Source organism: Helicoverpa armigera, chromosome 2, assembly GCF_030705265.1.
Source record: "Helicoverpa armigera isolate CAAS_96S chromosome 2, ASM3070526v1, whole genome shotgun sequence".
Lineage (NCBI taxonomy): Eukaryota > Metazoa > Arthropoda > Insecta > Lepidoptera > Noctuidae > Helicoverpa > Helicoverpa armigera.
Window position 1 is genome coordinate 2,503,298 of NC_087121.1, and position 13,407 is coordinate 2,516,704.

A 13,407-nucleotide genomic window follows, 5' to 3' on the forward strand; every position below is an offset into this window, starting at 1 on the left:
TCAAACAGCAAATACGACGCAAATGTGTGATCGGATTGTTTAGCGTTTGTAAAACTTTCAATTCTATCATTTAACGTCATTATCGGCTTTCTATTACTCATCAAGAATATATTTAGCAAGAACACTCGTTTATACGAGATTTAGAAAAACTGCGGCTTAATTTGTGCAACTACAGCACGCACTTCTTTCACACGCGGAAAAATGGGACAATTACGTGGTAAGATCATCACTTTCCCGGAACAAAAAAATAGAAGTCGTTACTACGATGGAGAACATTGTCGATTGTGCAGTAAATTAAACAAACATTAGCGAGTAGGTACTCACTCTGGACTCTGTCTGAAGTGATCGACGGCAAACTGGAGCAGCGGGTGCCTGCCGTCGTGCTGTGGCGTTGACTGGTCTCTCCTCTCTTCTCTTAACTCCCTCTCTCTCTCCCGGTCCCGATCCCTGTCTCTGTCCCGTTCTCTCTCCCGTTCCCTCTCCCGTGGTACTGGTGACGTCGTCTGCGCTCTTCGTTCTACGTGGTCCGTCTCTTCTCTAGAGTCTCTCGCTTCGCGCAGTTCGCGTATCTCCCGAGAGTCTCTTGAGTCCCGGGACTCTCTCGTCTCTCTGGTATCTCGTTCTGAAACTCGTTCTTTTGTAACTCCATTTGTTGTAGGTTTGGGTTGAACCTGTAACAAATAAGGCATTGGGTAAAGCTTATGGTTAAATCATTACATAGAGGAAGTGGGGCAATGCACATTAATAGAATGCAAATTAATAGAATGGGCAGACCGTCATTGAATGCCAATTTTGGGTTACCCGAACATAAAACTCATTTTTTCCCTAACATTACTGCATAAAAGCATAATGAGTATAGACAACTAATTGTACATTATGTAGGTACGTAACACAACGGAGCGAACCATTTTGCTTTTTTCTAAGTGGTGTTTCATGCAATATCATGGTAATATCAATTACCAACATAATTTCAGATGGTTTTAACTAAAGAATCTGTTGATTGGCATCTTTGCGGTACTCGGTACATCGCTGGAGATCAGGAAAGCGTGAATGCGCGCGCGCACGATCGCTAAATAAATCAGTTTTACTGTGCTGGACCCGTTGCTCGGACTCTATACGTATGAGTTTCAATTGAAACTGGGCTGATGTGATTTATGGAATTCGCTCATTTGTTAGTCTTTGATCTATATGTTTAAATAACTTCAATGTAGGCAAATCTCTTATGGCATCAATCTGGTACTCAGCTAAATCCGGTTAGACTGGAAGCCGACCCCAACATAGTTGGGAAAAGGCTCGGAGGATGATGATGATGTAGGCTAATCTGTTAGTTATAAGTTGTAATTTCAGTGTGCTTTAATAAAGTTATCAAAGTGTAGGTACATAAAAATACACAGGTACATACAAAGGAGATCTTCTGAACTCATTAATTTCAATTTTAAAGTTAAGAATTTGTTAATTATTCGGTGAACATTGTCGCAAATGAAACTGACATAATGGATTAAACTTCAGGTTCAGGTTTTCAGGATTCCTTGAAACCACACCGTATCCACACCGTAAAACATATCTAAAATTCAAAAATTGGAAGGCACCGGACCCAAAACAATACACAAAAAGTCTAAAATATTATAAAATCGGTAATGATCTAATTACTGCCGAACCAAAAACATAGAAGCCTAACAATGTCTTAAATAGTTATATTATTTAAGTAGGTCAAGGTAAAAATTATATTTGGTCATATACCTTTGGTTTACGTTTCAATGTCTTTCTACTAAGCGTCCTGATAACATCGTAGAAGTTATCCATTTTCCAATTAAATTTCGTTCACCAAAACACATCAGAATCTAACACAATTCGTAATTTCGCAATATCACTTTTTTCCTTCGTTTTATTTTTCGAAATTCGAACCGTTGCAATGTTGCCACTTTCACGCCACAAAAAACCGTCTATAGAGTCTATAGTAAATAAGTTTCTATTGTTTTTTTTCGTTAGTGCAATTTCCGCACTGCATTCGCGAGGTGCAGCGGCGATATGCGCGCGCAGCCCGCGCTCGGTGCCGCCACCATCTTTATAAATATTGATGCAATCTATGTGTGCTCGCTCCGATTAATCGCTAATTTCTTTCGTAATACGAATTCTTTTAGTCTTTTTAATCGATTTAACTTGTACCGTGAATGGGAGATATTTATGGTGGTTTGCGCTCTGCTAGGCCTGATTTATTTCCACGCTCGTAGAGCTCATTAACTTGTATAATTATGTTAATTATGGATTATCCGATACTTTTTACATAATCGACGATCAGAACGACTTCTTTTTTAAGTAAGAAAGCTATTTTCTTTCTCGATACAGCTTTGAGGCCATATCGATTCGAGTCATAAGTAGCACAAAATGAGTCAAGTTCAACACTTACTGTATATCTTTAATTATAAGTAGAACAGTTTGAATTTAATTAAATACGCCTATTAAGTATGTGCATATATTTTTTGTGGTTACCTAGAAAGTCCCGAACCATAGACAATAGAATCGCTGAGCAACTGAATACATACTCATTAAAAAGAAACAATTCAAGTTACGCAGCTTACATCCTTTAACTTAAGTACATAGTATGTAAGACTTGTTGTTGGCACTACATTTGAATAAACAACAACCTAGAACAAAAAATACATACGTAACTAGTTATAACATCGCATTTATGTAGTACGAAGTTAATCACATAAATATTTATAGATCGTTATGATTTAATACCAACAAAAATGAAATCAGTCGAAAAGAATTATTTAATAAAGTATCAGTCGAATTAGCCCAATGGAAATATGGAATGTTGCCGGTAGCGACATCTATGAATGCCAACGCATAACTTTCGCACGTAATGTTCAATACAACCTATAGATGGCAGCACGGAATAACGTCACGACGTGTTCTTTAGATGGGACTTCTTTTATTATAATAATTTGAAAATATCAAACTGTAAAGCTAATAATATTACCTACAGTGAGAAAAGTGTACCATAAAATATTTATTTGTGCCAATAAAATTAATTACAATCGAAATTAAAAATTACGAATTAATGAAACATTTTCCTTTTATTTTCATTTTTCAATTTTAACCGGTGGGTACACAGCCTGTAGGTGACAGACTCAGTTGTTAGTACGATTATCTCTATTACATAAAAGATTGTGCAAGACGTTTAATACTTAATCACTATAATTAGTTCGTCTCATGTTTTGCTATTTACAGAAGAAATAAAAGAATGCTTTATTTTCATTTAAGCCCGAAGACTCAACATAAGTTACGTCTCCGTTATACACCGTTCATATAAAGCAGTTACAAGAGCATAGATTATAAAAGACAAGATTACGTTGACATGTCATCATTCAACAGTAAAACATTTTGCATTGCGTAAAGGAAGAGATATGATATAGCGAAATAGTTGTAAACATACGCAAGTACGGTCGCGGATTATAACGGTTGAGCCACTTTTATATCTTCGCAGTTTTATAGGATAATTTATTTTATTCATTTATTTTTATCAGGAGGATTTTTAAGTAAGTATCTTGGAGACCTATGACCGAGTTTCGAAGGGCATGATAAAGGATGGTAGGTCCCAGCTGTCATTTGAACATCTATGGCAGTAGTTTAGAAGCCAGTACCTAAGTCTGACAACGAGTCTTACCTAGGGGTATTGGGTTGCCCGGGTAACTGAGTTGAGCCTTGAGGAGATCAGATACGTTGTCGCTTCTTGTAAAACACTGGCCCAGCGGAGGCCGACCCCAACATTATTAGGAAAAAGGCTAGGCAGATGTATTTGTATCGGGCAAAAACTACATGTTTGAAAAAAATATATATTTGTAGTTATTAAAACTTCTCCGCTCCGTTCCGTTTTGATATAACCTAGACATAATAGCATGTATTAATAAATTACTGTTAATTTGAGTCACTTTGAAATGCCGCACTCTCACAGCGAAAGCCCCAATAAACATATTTCTATGAGAAAGTCATAGACTCCAGTAATTGGTAGAGCGATCTATCAATACTGATATAGGCAAAGGTATTCTGCTATTCAGCTACACACGACTTGATAGACAACAAGAAGGTTGGTACGCGCTTTCATTTTCACTGGCATTCTTAGGAAATTACAGAAACGTATGGACGAATATACTAATTAAATAAAACAACTTTTTTTTTATATGGAACACTGAACTAAAATAGTGCTAAAATGCAGTAGCTACATTTTTGAAACTGAGTAGAGTCCAAAAATGTTCTTAAGGGAAATTAAACTCCATTTTGCAATTAGAGGATCCTATTATAATTTTTAATCGGTGAAACCCAACGAGCCTCATTACTTCACTAATTAAAAGATAAAATCTATAAAAAACTCATCTAAGTATTATTCAATCTTCACTCATCAACACCTCACGATCGATTATTCGATACCGACTCGATTAATCGCACATCTATTTCACGTTCGGTGGAGCGCAAATCGAGTACCTCCACACATGAACAGACTCGCACGTAATAATTATATAGAGGGTTCATTGCTAGCTCGTGAAAGTAACGCGAGCTTTTCCTTTATCGATTGATGAACACATTTCCCTTGAGGAACCATTGTGTGATGCGCAATGGCATGCAATTTGTGCAAATAATAATTGAGCAAAGAAAATGGCTAGCGTAGGTCCACTATTAGCTGTTCTAGATAATCTGCTTGAAGATTTTTATGTTGAAAAGTAGGTACACCTATTATTACCGTAGTATTAGTAGGTGTACCTCTATTCATGTGGTACCAGAGGCGATCATAACGAGTTCAAAATAAAGCTGGAAGTTCAACAAAATGGTATTTTAAGAAAATAATTTGATATCTTCGGAGATTGACCAAAATATAAGGAGCGATGGTAGAGATACCATTAGATAGAACTGAAACCCTACAACGATCCTAATAATGGAAACATCTATAATAATATTGTTTTTTTGAACGTGCTAATCTCGGGACTACTGGTCCCATTTGATTAATTTATCGAGAAAGGCTAGACTACTTTTATCCGGATGAACGGATTAGTTACCACTGAACGCGGGTCAAGTCCCTGGTCAAAGCTAGCATAACATAACCAAGCACTAACTTGACGAACATGACCCACAACATTTTGTTTATCGTCCTGTTAGCGCCATATTAGAGCATAGACGACAAATTGCAGACCTGTCAAATAGAAAAGTCAATGACACGCATGAACACCGAAGCAAATGCTATCTATTTCAAGTAGCAGGATTATATTTCAGTTACTCGGCATACTTACTAATGCCGTATTGATTTAAGTATTTATATTAAAAAAAAAATGAATTCTTAGGTTCGTTAGATATGTTAGAATTCAGTCCTTTTTAAGCATTAGTCTAAATGCATGGAATTTGCGGTACAGGCCAAAATTGGAGGCTATTCGACATTAGTAGATACTTAAACTTTATGTAATATACATACTTACATATAGCAACAAAGATAAATTTATCTACCTAAATAAGTATTTTTTCAAGAATACGTAAGTATAGAAATCATGCGTCACCCGTCCGATGCATGTTCTACTGTCAATGTTGAAATAAGAGAAAAACTCATTCATCGGAAGATAAATAGGAATGGAGTCTTATTATTAGCCATGCTAGACTTCCATACAACCCCAAGTAACATCATGAAAAAAATACCGATTAACTGAGGTGAACTAGCAATCAACAAAATATCATCCTAATCGAAGACCGGGAATTAAGATTTCAAGATTTTCTCACATACAAGTGAAGCTAATATATGCATGTTAAAAAAGAGATTTTGTTTTATTAAAAACCTGCGCTAACTAAAACAACATAAATCTTACTTGGTTCTACATCTGCTAATTTGTCGACGTTTTTCAAAGCACCAGTATCAAAATCAGAGCAATCAATCATTATTATTCAATCAAGATCCCGAACTTGATATATTATCAGCTCAATCAATACATGTTTGTATTAAATCAGATTCTAGTAAGACACGGAACTGTATTACTAGTTTTTCTACCGTTTGGAACCTGTTTCTCAATGCTGGATACCTTCACTTTTCCTAGCGTGATTAGCCTCAACTTTCCATGTTTATTAATGTTCTAAGTGTAAATTATGTTTAAGATCAAACTTTGATATATTTGAAGAGCACCTATGTATATGAAAGTGATTAGAAAATTTTAATTTAATTAGTTACATCACGAACCGTTCTTGGTCATTTTTTTATTAGTTAGAGACTTTAGTGCATGGCAACTCAATAGTTTAATGAAACTAATTTAATAAAAATAATTATTCAAATGTAATAAGGTGATTCTAATACCGCATATCTGCATTATGCGGTTTTTTGTCAACAAAATGTCAAGGCTGGACGGACCACAGAACATGCTATGGTGATTTCCATAATCACTGATCACGAAACACTATATCAGTATCCACAGTAAGTTAGGCAAGGATTGGTAACGACTACATGCACGTAATTTACATGTGCCATCAAAGAAACAATTTAGTTGATACTGTAACCTGCAATTAAGTTTCCCAAAAACGAGTTTTCAAATCAAAGCTAAAATGCTTGTGGTCAGGCTTTCATCTCCAGCTAGACCAGTGTAGTGAATACAGCCATTTTATCGGATAACATTCATAAAATGTTTTGGTAGTGAGTGACATAATATTCAACAGAAAAAAACTGACCATGATGATGCGAGTCTTCGCTTGAATGAAGACTAAAAAACCAAAGCAGGATTGTATCAGATAAGGCTACCACCTGCGTTGCGTACAACATTATTAACATTATCAAAAGAAAATGTAATGTAGAGAAATGGAACATCAAAACTAATTATAAGGTCAAGACTTTCCGAGCGAAAATAAAGATTAAAACCAACGTGGACTGGTGTGAAAATCATCGTTTCGATTGACCGAAAATATAGCATTAGTAGTGAAGTATATACGATTTTGTAATGACTCTATTACTGTCGAAATAAATGCTGCTTTCTCTGTTACGAGTATCTAAGATCGCACACTAACCGTGAAATATGAATGGCCGCATTTATTTTGATTATATACCACAATTATAACAACCATTAATGCGAGATGAGAATTCTAGAAAGATCGAAAGAAGCATCTTACATGATTGAGGAAAATGTCTTTATACATACTAGTTTATTGAAAAGAAAAACAAAAATGTCAAAGGTGATAAGATGAAGGAAGAACTCGAGTATCAATAACAAGAAAGGTTTCGATATTTTGTGAACGAATGCAGGTTTTCCTTTTGTGTTTTCCCAGAAAATCATGTATTAATTTGTTAGGTAATGATAATGAACCTAAGAATAATTTAGAGATGAAAACAGGAAAATAGAGGCCGATAATTATGATTAATTTAAGAGGTAAGTAAAAGTAAAGAAATTCTTAGAAAGACGGATGTAAAGGCAATCGACTATAAGCTGGCATATTTTATGAATCTAATGAGTCATCTAAAAAGAAACATTTAATCGTTTTGTATAAGGAAGATCTTAGATTTTTTCTATGAATGTTAGAGAGCAACAGATGATTCTATTTATTCTGTCGTAAGAATTTAATGCGAATGTTAGTTATTACACTAACGTAGTAAAAGAGGTGGAGGTTATAAATGGGATATTTTGTCTGGTTGCTCATGTAAGGAGATTAAAGCATCTTCCTAGCGATGAGCGAACTTCCAGGTTAGTGCTACCTTAAAATTAGTCCAATTCCAATCATGTTTACAATAAAAAAATATGTATTGAGCTGCTCATAAGTCTAGACACATTCCTTTCTTCGTACCTATAACAAGTGATCTATAACTTCTGACGTATTAAATAGATATTATTACTTATTATACCAGTGAGGAGCTGCGCATTCAAGGCAGACTGGTGGAATTACGCTCAGGTACGGGAAAGGTCGCCTCCAGCACATTTTCTTACATCATTGTATTGTATCTTATTTAAAGTAAACACTGCGCTGTGGGAACATAGTTTATAGATTTCATCTTTTTTAATGTATACCAGAAATATTACTTCCTTATGGAAGTAAATTCATCTTTTAGTATAGCGAAACATTTTTGTTCGTGGTAGTGACTCCGCCAAGTTCTAAATCATATTTTTATGTGTTATATGGACGACATTATTGAATTGTGAATTATGTGGAATGCAAAAAAAAATTTTTATAATGAAGAATTTAAGATTTTTTTTTTTTTTATAATAAGGAATTCATGAATTTCTCAAACAATAAAATAGAATTTTGTTTATAAAGTTTTATAAAGTTATTTTATTTATGCATTCTACATATTCTATTAAGAGTTTTTCAAGACATTTCAGTGTTATGTGACTGAACTTTGAACTATGCCATGCGTGACTCGCGACTTTAAATCATACGTTGGATGACAATCTATGACATCTCAGAGCAACTTAGAGTAATATACGACTTCCTACAGTCGGCTAAATGATATAATCAGTCTGGTATCTACGACAGACTTAATTGGACTGGCATACAATAGCCTTGGCCAGGTGACTGACGTACTGTTTGACAGATTACGTCTGAATTATTGTAGTATGTGTAGTAATGGGATCTGTTATTTTTTTGGGCAAAAAATCTAGATTTTAATGAAAAGTTTAAACGCTCAAACAGAAGGAGACGATTGCTGTTAAATTAGATAGCAATTTTTTTTATCTTTAAAGTTTAAATTAGTACCTACCTACACAATACAATATACTTAATACATATATAGTTTCTGTACATATGTTACCTTTTCATCTGTTTATTTACCTACCGCTCCTTTTGAGAATTTTATAAAGACCTTTAAATCAGCAAAAGTCCTGTCATAAAAATTAAACTAACATTTACACGAACGTGGCAATATTTTTGTCAAATTACCACCTCCATAAGTCACTTTAATTACGCAGTGTACAGATTACATGAGCGGCCCTAAGGTGGAATTACCTCAAAGCAGTGTTTTATAGCGTACGTGAGGAGAGAGAGTGGCCGACCACTCGTCACGGTCTCTTTGAACCCACAATTAACTGATATTGACAATTACTGGGACGTAAGTGGTACTGCCTAAGCCCAAACTCACTTATAAAAGTGAAAAGTCACATTTATCTAGTTACGCAGCGAGTAGAACGTTATTAAATTGAATATTAATATCGAGATGTTATCAAAGATTGTGTTGTTGGGAACATTTTGTAGGTCTCAGAGGAGTTTGTTTTTCAAGCACAGTTTGAGTTTTCGTATGTCATGCATCGAAAGAAGCAGTAAGGTCCTTTCTGTTGCCAATATTTGATAAAGTAATCCATAACAGGTACTTACATTCATATTCAATAAAAAATTAAATGCTTGGTATATTTTAAAGGGACCGAAGTAATCGACAATCGTGAATCATGCCTTAGCGGCCGTTTCTTTGTCACACGAATTTTACAAGGGTTCGTGGCTAACGGACAGGAAGCACGGATCGACGCACACGCATCCCTAACAGCTTCAATATAACAGGTGTCTTTGATCGTTGTGTTCACTGATATATGATTATTAATCTTATCTTAAAGGGCACAGAGTTCATATTATGTTTTATAGAGAATTTCCAAAATAACTCGAGCGAAAAATTTTGTATGTTTGTCTTTATATTTGACGCTTCTTTGAAAGTTATATTTTGTGGACTTAGCTAGCTTTTTACAATATATTTGTACCTACATAAACATGTTGTTTGTATACAGGAATTGCGTGTCTAACAAAACAAATTGCCGTATTATCCTGTAATTGTACAGTTAGAGATATACGCAGATAATTTTATAGAAAAAACTAACAACTGGCCGGAAGACCGAATGGATTGAATGGTGAACATAATCAAGAGGCTTCCTGTACCAGATCGCTTAGATCAAGATACATTACGAGTGATTGAATCGAAGCTCTATGGGATGCCGCCATATGTAATTTTGTAAAGTTTAAAGCATGGATAATTCATTGTAAAACTATATTAGATGGAATGGAAGAATGTGTTTGCTACACTTGTAGCAAACACATTTCTAATAGATTTACGTGTTCATAAGTAGGTATGTACACGTAAATCTATTAGATATGTGTTTTCATTTTTCGATTGAAAAGTACAATGATGTCTAATTTATCGATTACCGATTGACTACGCATGTATTTCGAAATAACATCTATAGGTACCTGTAGTGAATTTCCTTACGAATTTTGCAGATTTTCATGTTTAGAATCATATCATAATGCAACTTGACAAAATTATATATCAGCATTACTTAATATACCTAATACCACACATAAGTATCTATCTAATCTCCATCACATGCCTTCACGCGACTACTTATTCGCATATTTCTAATAGAATCGATAAAAACCTCAATTATCTTAAAGACAAGATAATGTAAAACAAAGTAAGGCCCACATTATTATGACCATGCCGTTACATCGATTAGGAACGATAACGATTGAGATCGATTTACGTCTCGATTCTCGATATGTGTGGCGAGTATTCGTGTCACAATAATACAAACATTTTCATAGAACATCACGAAAGCGACGCATCGCGTGCGATAGATTCCGATTTCAATTAATCAGTTTGAGTTTCAGGAAAAAATATCCCTCGAAAGAGAAATTTTACAATTATCACTGCTTTTCATTTAATTTGTATGTATTTAGTGGCAAGTATTTCCTGTAAGTAGATTTTTTTTTAGTCGTAATGCCGTAACACTATGTAGGTAGTAACTTTTAAGATTTTTTTTGTCATGGTGTAAAATCTTTAAATTATTAAATATGTACAATATAACTGCACAATTCGAGCAGAAGGGGAATATTTATTTAGGTATTGCTTTGCATGATATCTTTGCTGTGATAACTGAAGTTTTGAATGCGGCCAAAGACGATAGAGGAGCGTCTAAATCCCAAGTCGTCAGAGTTTTTGCGAAAACAGCTTGTTTTAAAACCTCTTTATAACAACGAAATCCTCTTTTCACATACAAAAAATAACATATAGTATTTCACACGGCATCGCTAATTCATTTGCTAAACCGTGTCGGGTGTCCAGCAAAGAGGAAACGGAACCACGGTCCGATTAACTTGCGATTGTCGCAGAGGCCTCGTCACGCAGACAATTTGCTATCATCGCATTGTGAAGCCATCGTTATTCATACGTGGCTTGTGATGTTTTGTTGGGGATAAGTAATATGTAGCTTATTATATTGCTGGGCAAAACATAGGGTTAGCGCGTTGGAAGGCGCAAGAAAGCATAGTTGCGGACACTTGAGAATGGACAGGTATTGCCAGCGTTGAAGAGTTATGACCCAACAGAGGAAGGAGTAAATTCGCTGAGTATATAGCTATCCTTCACTATAAGATACCCAGATGACAAAGAATACCTATATGCACATAAGTAAAAAGAAAATACTGAATTAAGGCTGTTACTGCATGTTATATTGGTCTGTTGGAAGCTTATTGAAATCAGAATAATAAAAAAGAAGGAGTATTAAAAGAATAATTGGAAGAACCTATCATACTTAACAAGGGTAATACTTGGTTTAGAAGAATGAGTAAGATCAACAATAAAAAAGAAAACCATAAAGATATATTATGTACTAGTTTAGGTTTACTAGACGCAAGAAAAACAACAACATACAATGATTCGATCCAAAACAAATGACATCTGCCAACACAATAACATACAATACAACTACTAACTAGTAGAGGTAGTTATTCGTATCGACAGCATTAAGTGCGCACACGCATATGATCAACTTTCCCCGCAGGCGGCGACTGTGACGTGTTTCACTTTTAATGCCGTTATTACATGAATTGATGTCCCTGTCATGGGATTATTATGCCTTTGATGATGTTTTCAAAAGAAAGAAATTGTGAACACAGCCTTACAGTACCTATACTTATAGTATGATCGTGGTACCAGGTTCACAAATGATAGAGATGTGCCCTCTAATAACGCTAGATGCGGTCAGTCCGTATTATATCTTCGTGCTCCGGTGAGCACGTAAAGTTCTCACAACAATTTTGAGGATGGTCATTTCAGCAGATTTGAGAAGACTAAAGGACGTTTGGGTCACGCACACATACAAATTGTATTCGTTATGTCCTTCGCACTTGGGTGGACACCCTTTGGCCATACCCGAAACTCAGTTTCAATGACATACCTAAATGATACATCAGTAAATCTCCGCAGTTGACCTGATATCCAGTTGCAAATGACCACAAAGATCACGCTGTTGTCATCCAAATAACAAAACGGAACCGGAAAATCAGATCTTTTATAATCTCCGACCGATGTCGATGATGCAACTAATTTATCTAATACTGCTAATTAGCATCTCAATATCTGCTCGACTGACGTAGAAGTTAGGTACTCTTAAGCTATAAGTGAATAAACCAACAACATCATCTAACGAGGGGTCAGCTTCCAGTCTTATCGGATGCAGCTATGTACCAGTGTTTTACAAGGAGCGACTGCCCTATCTGACCTCCTCGAACCAGTTACCCGGGCAACAGAATACCTCTTGGTAATATTGGTTGTCAAACTTACTGCCTTCTGACTTCCCGTTACAAATGTCAAAGATGTTCAATAAACAACAACAGTGGATGTCAATTCGTCGCTTGCGCAATGATCGTGACAAAGTAATCGAATGTCAGCATCAATGCATTGTGTTCTCGTGGTGATGAGTTGACAAGCTTGTATCCGTGTCAATATGACACAATGGAGGTAAATGATACAGAGGTTTGTTTGGTATTCAATGTTTTTTGTGTATCATGCTGTCATTTTAAAAGCACATGTTAAGTTAGAAGCTTTTAACCCGACTCGGAAAAAGGAAGAGGTGCTCAATTTGGACGTTTGTGTTTATGTAGACATATATTTAGGTACATACACTATATTACAGATGAATACAAGGCAATCATCTTGTCAAGAAGCCATCTTTTAAAATTACACTAAAGAAGAATCTAGCAACACAACTGGCCACAGAGTTAGATTTAACAGTTGACATGCAAAAAAAGAATGCGACACAAATGATTTACATCTTTACGAAAGTAGTTATATCATAATTTGATGTAATCGCGACATTATGTTGAAACAAAATCAAACTTCTTCAGATTTATTATACAAGATTCAAGATTGTTTCAATCAAAAAGAAAAATAAACAAAGCGTGTTGCAACTGATGAACATTATTGTCATAGATATTGTTAAAGAATCAACTGAATGAGTCGAAGCCTAAGCGTGACGCCTTTTTGATTTATAACCTGAATTGAGATCAGTATCAGACAGTTTATCGGGAAATGACAGATGAGTGACTTGGGACATTGTGAACTTTTGGGAAAATAAATATTAAAAAAATTTCGATAGTAAATGACTATCTTTTGGCGCAAATAATATGTAGGTATAC

The 13,407-nt window shown here is 35.2% G+C and overlaps 1 protein-coding gene across 1 annotated transcript in view; it reads right to left on the reverse strand.

The window, feature by feature from the left end:
* Myo10a (Myosin 10A) overlaps positions 1-13,407 on the reverse strand; it is a 75,773-nt gene that overhangs the window by 13,930 nt on the left and 48,436 nt on the right. Inside the window, exon 23 of the mRNA XM_064037548.1 lies at positions 325-671. Coding sequence (XP_063893618.1) covers positions 325-671 — 347 coding nt within the window. The remainder of the gene's footprint in view (positions 1-324; positions 672-13,407) is intronic.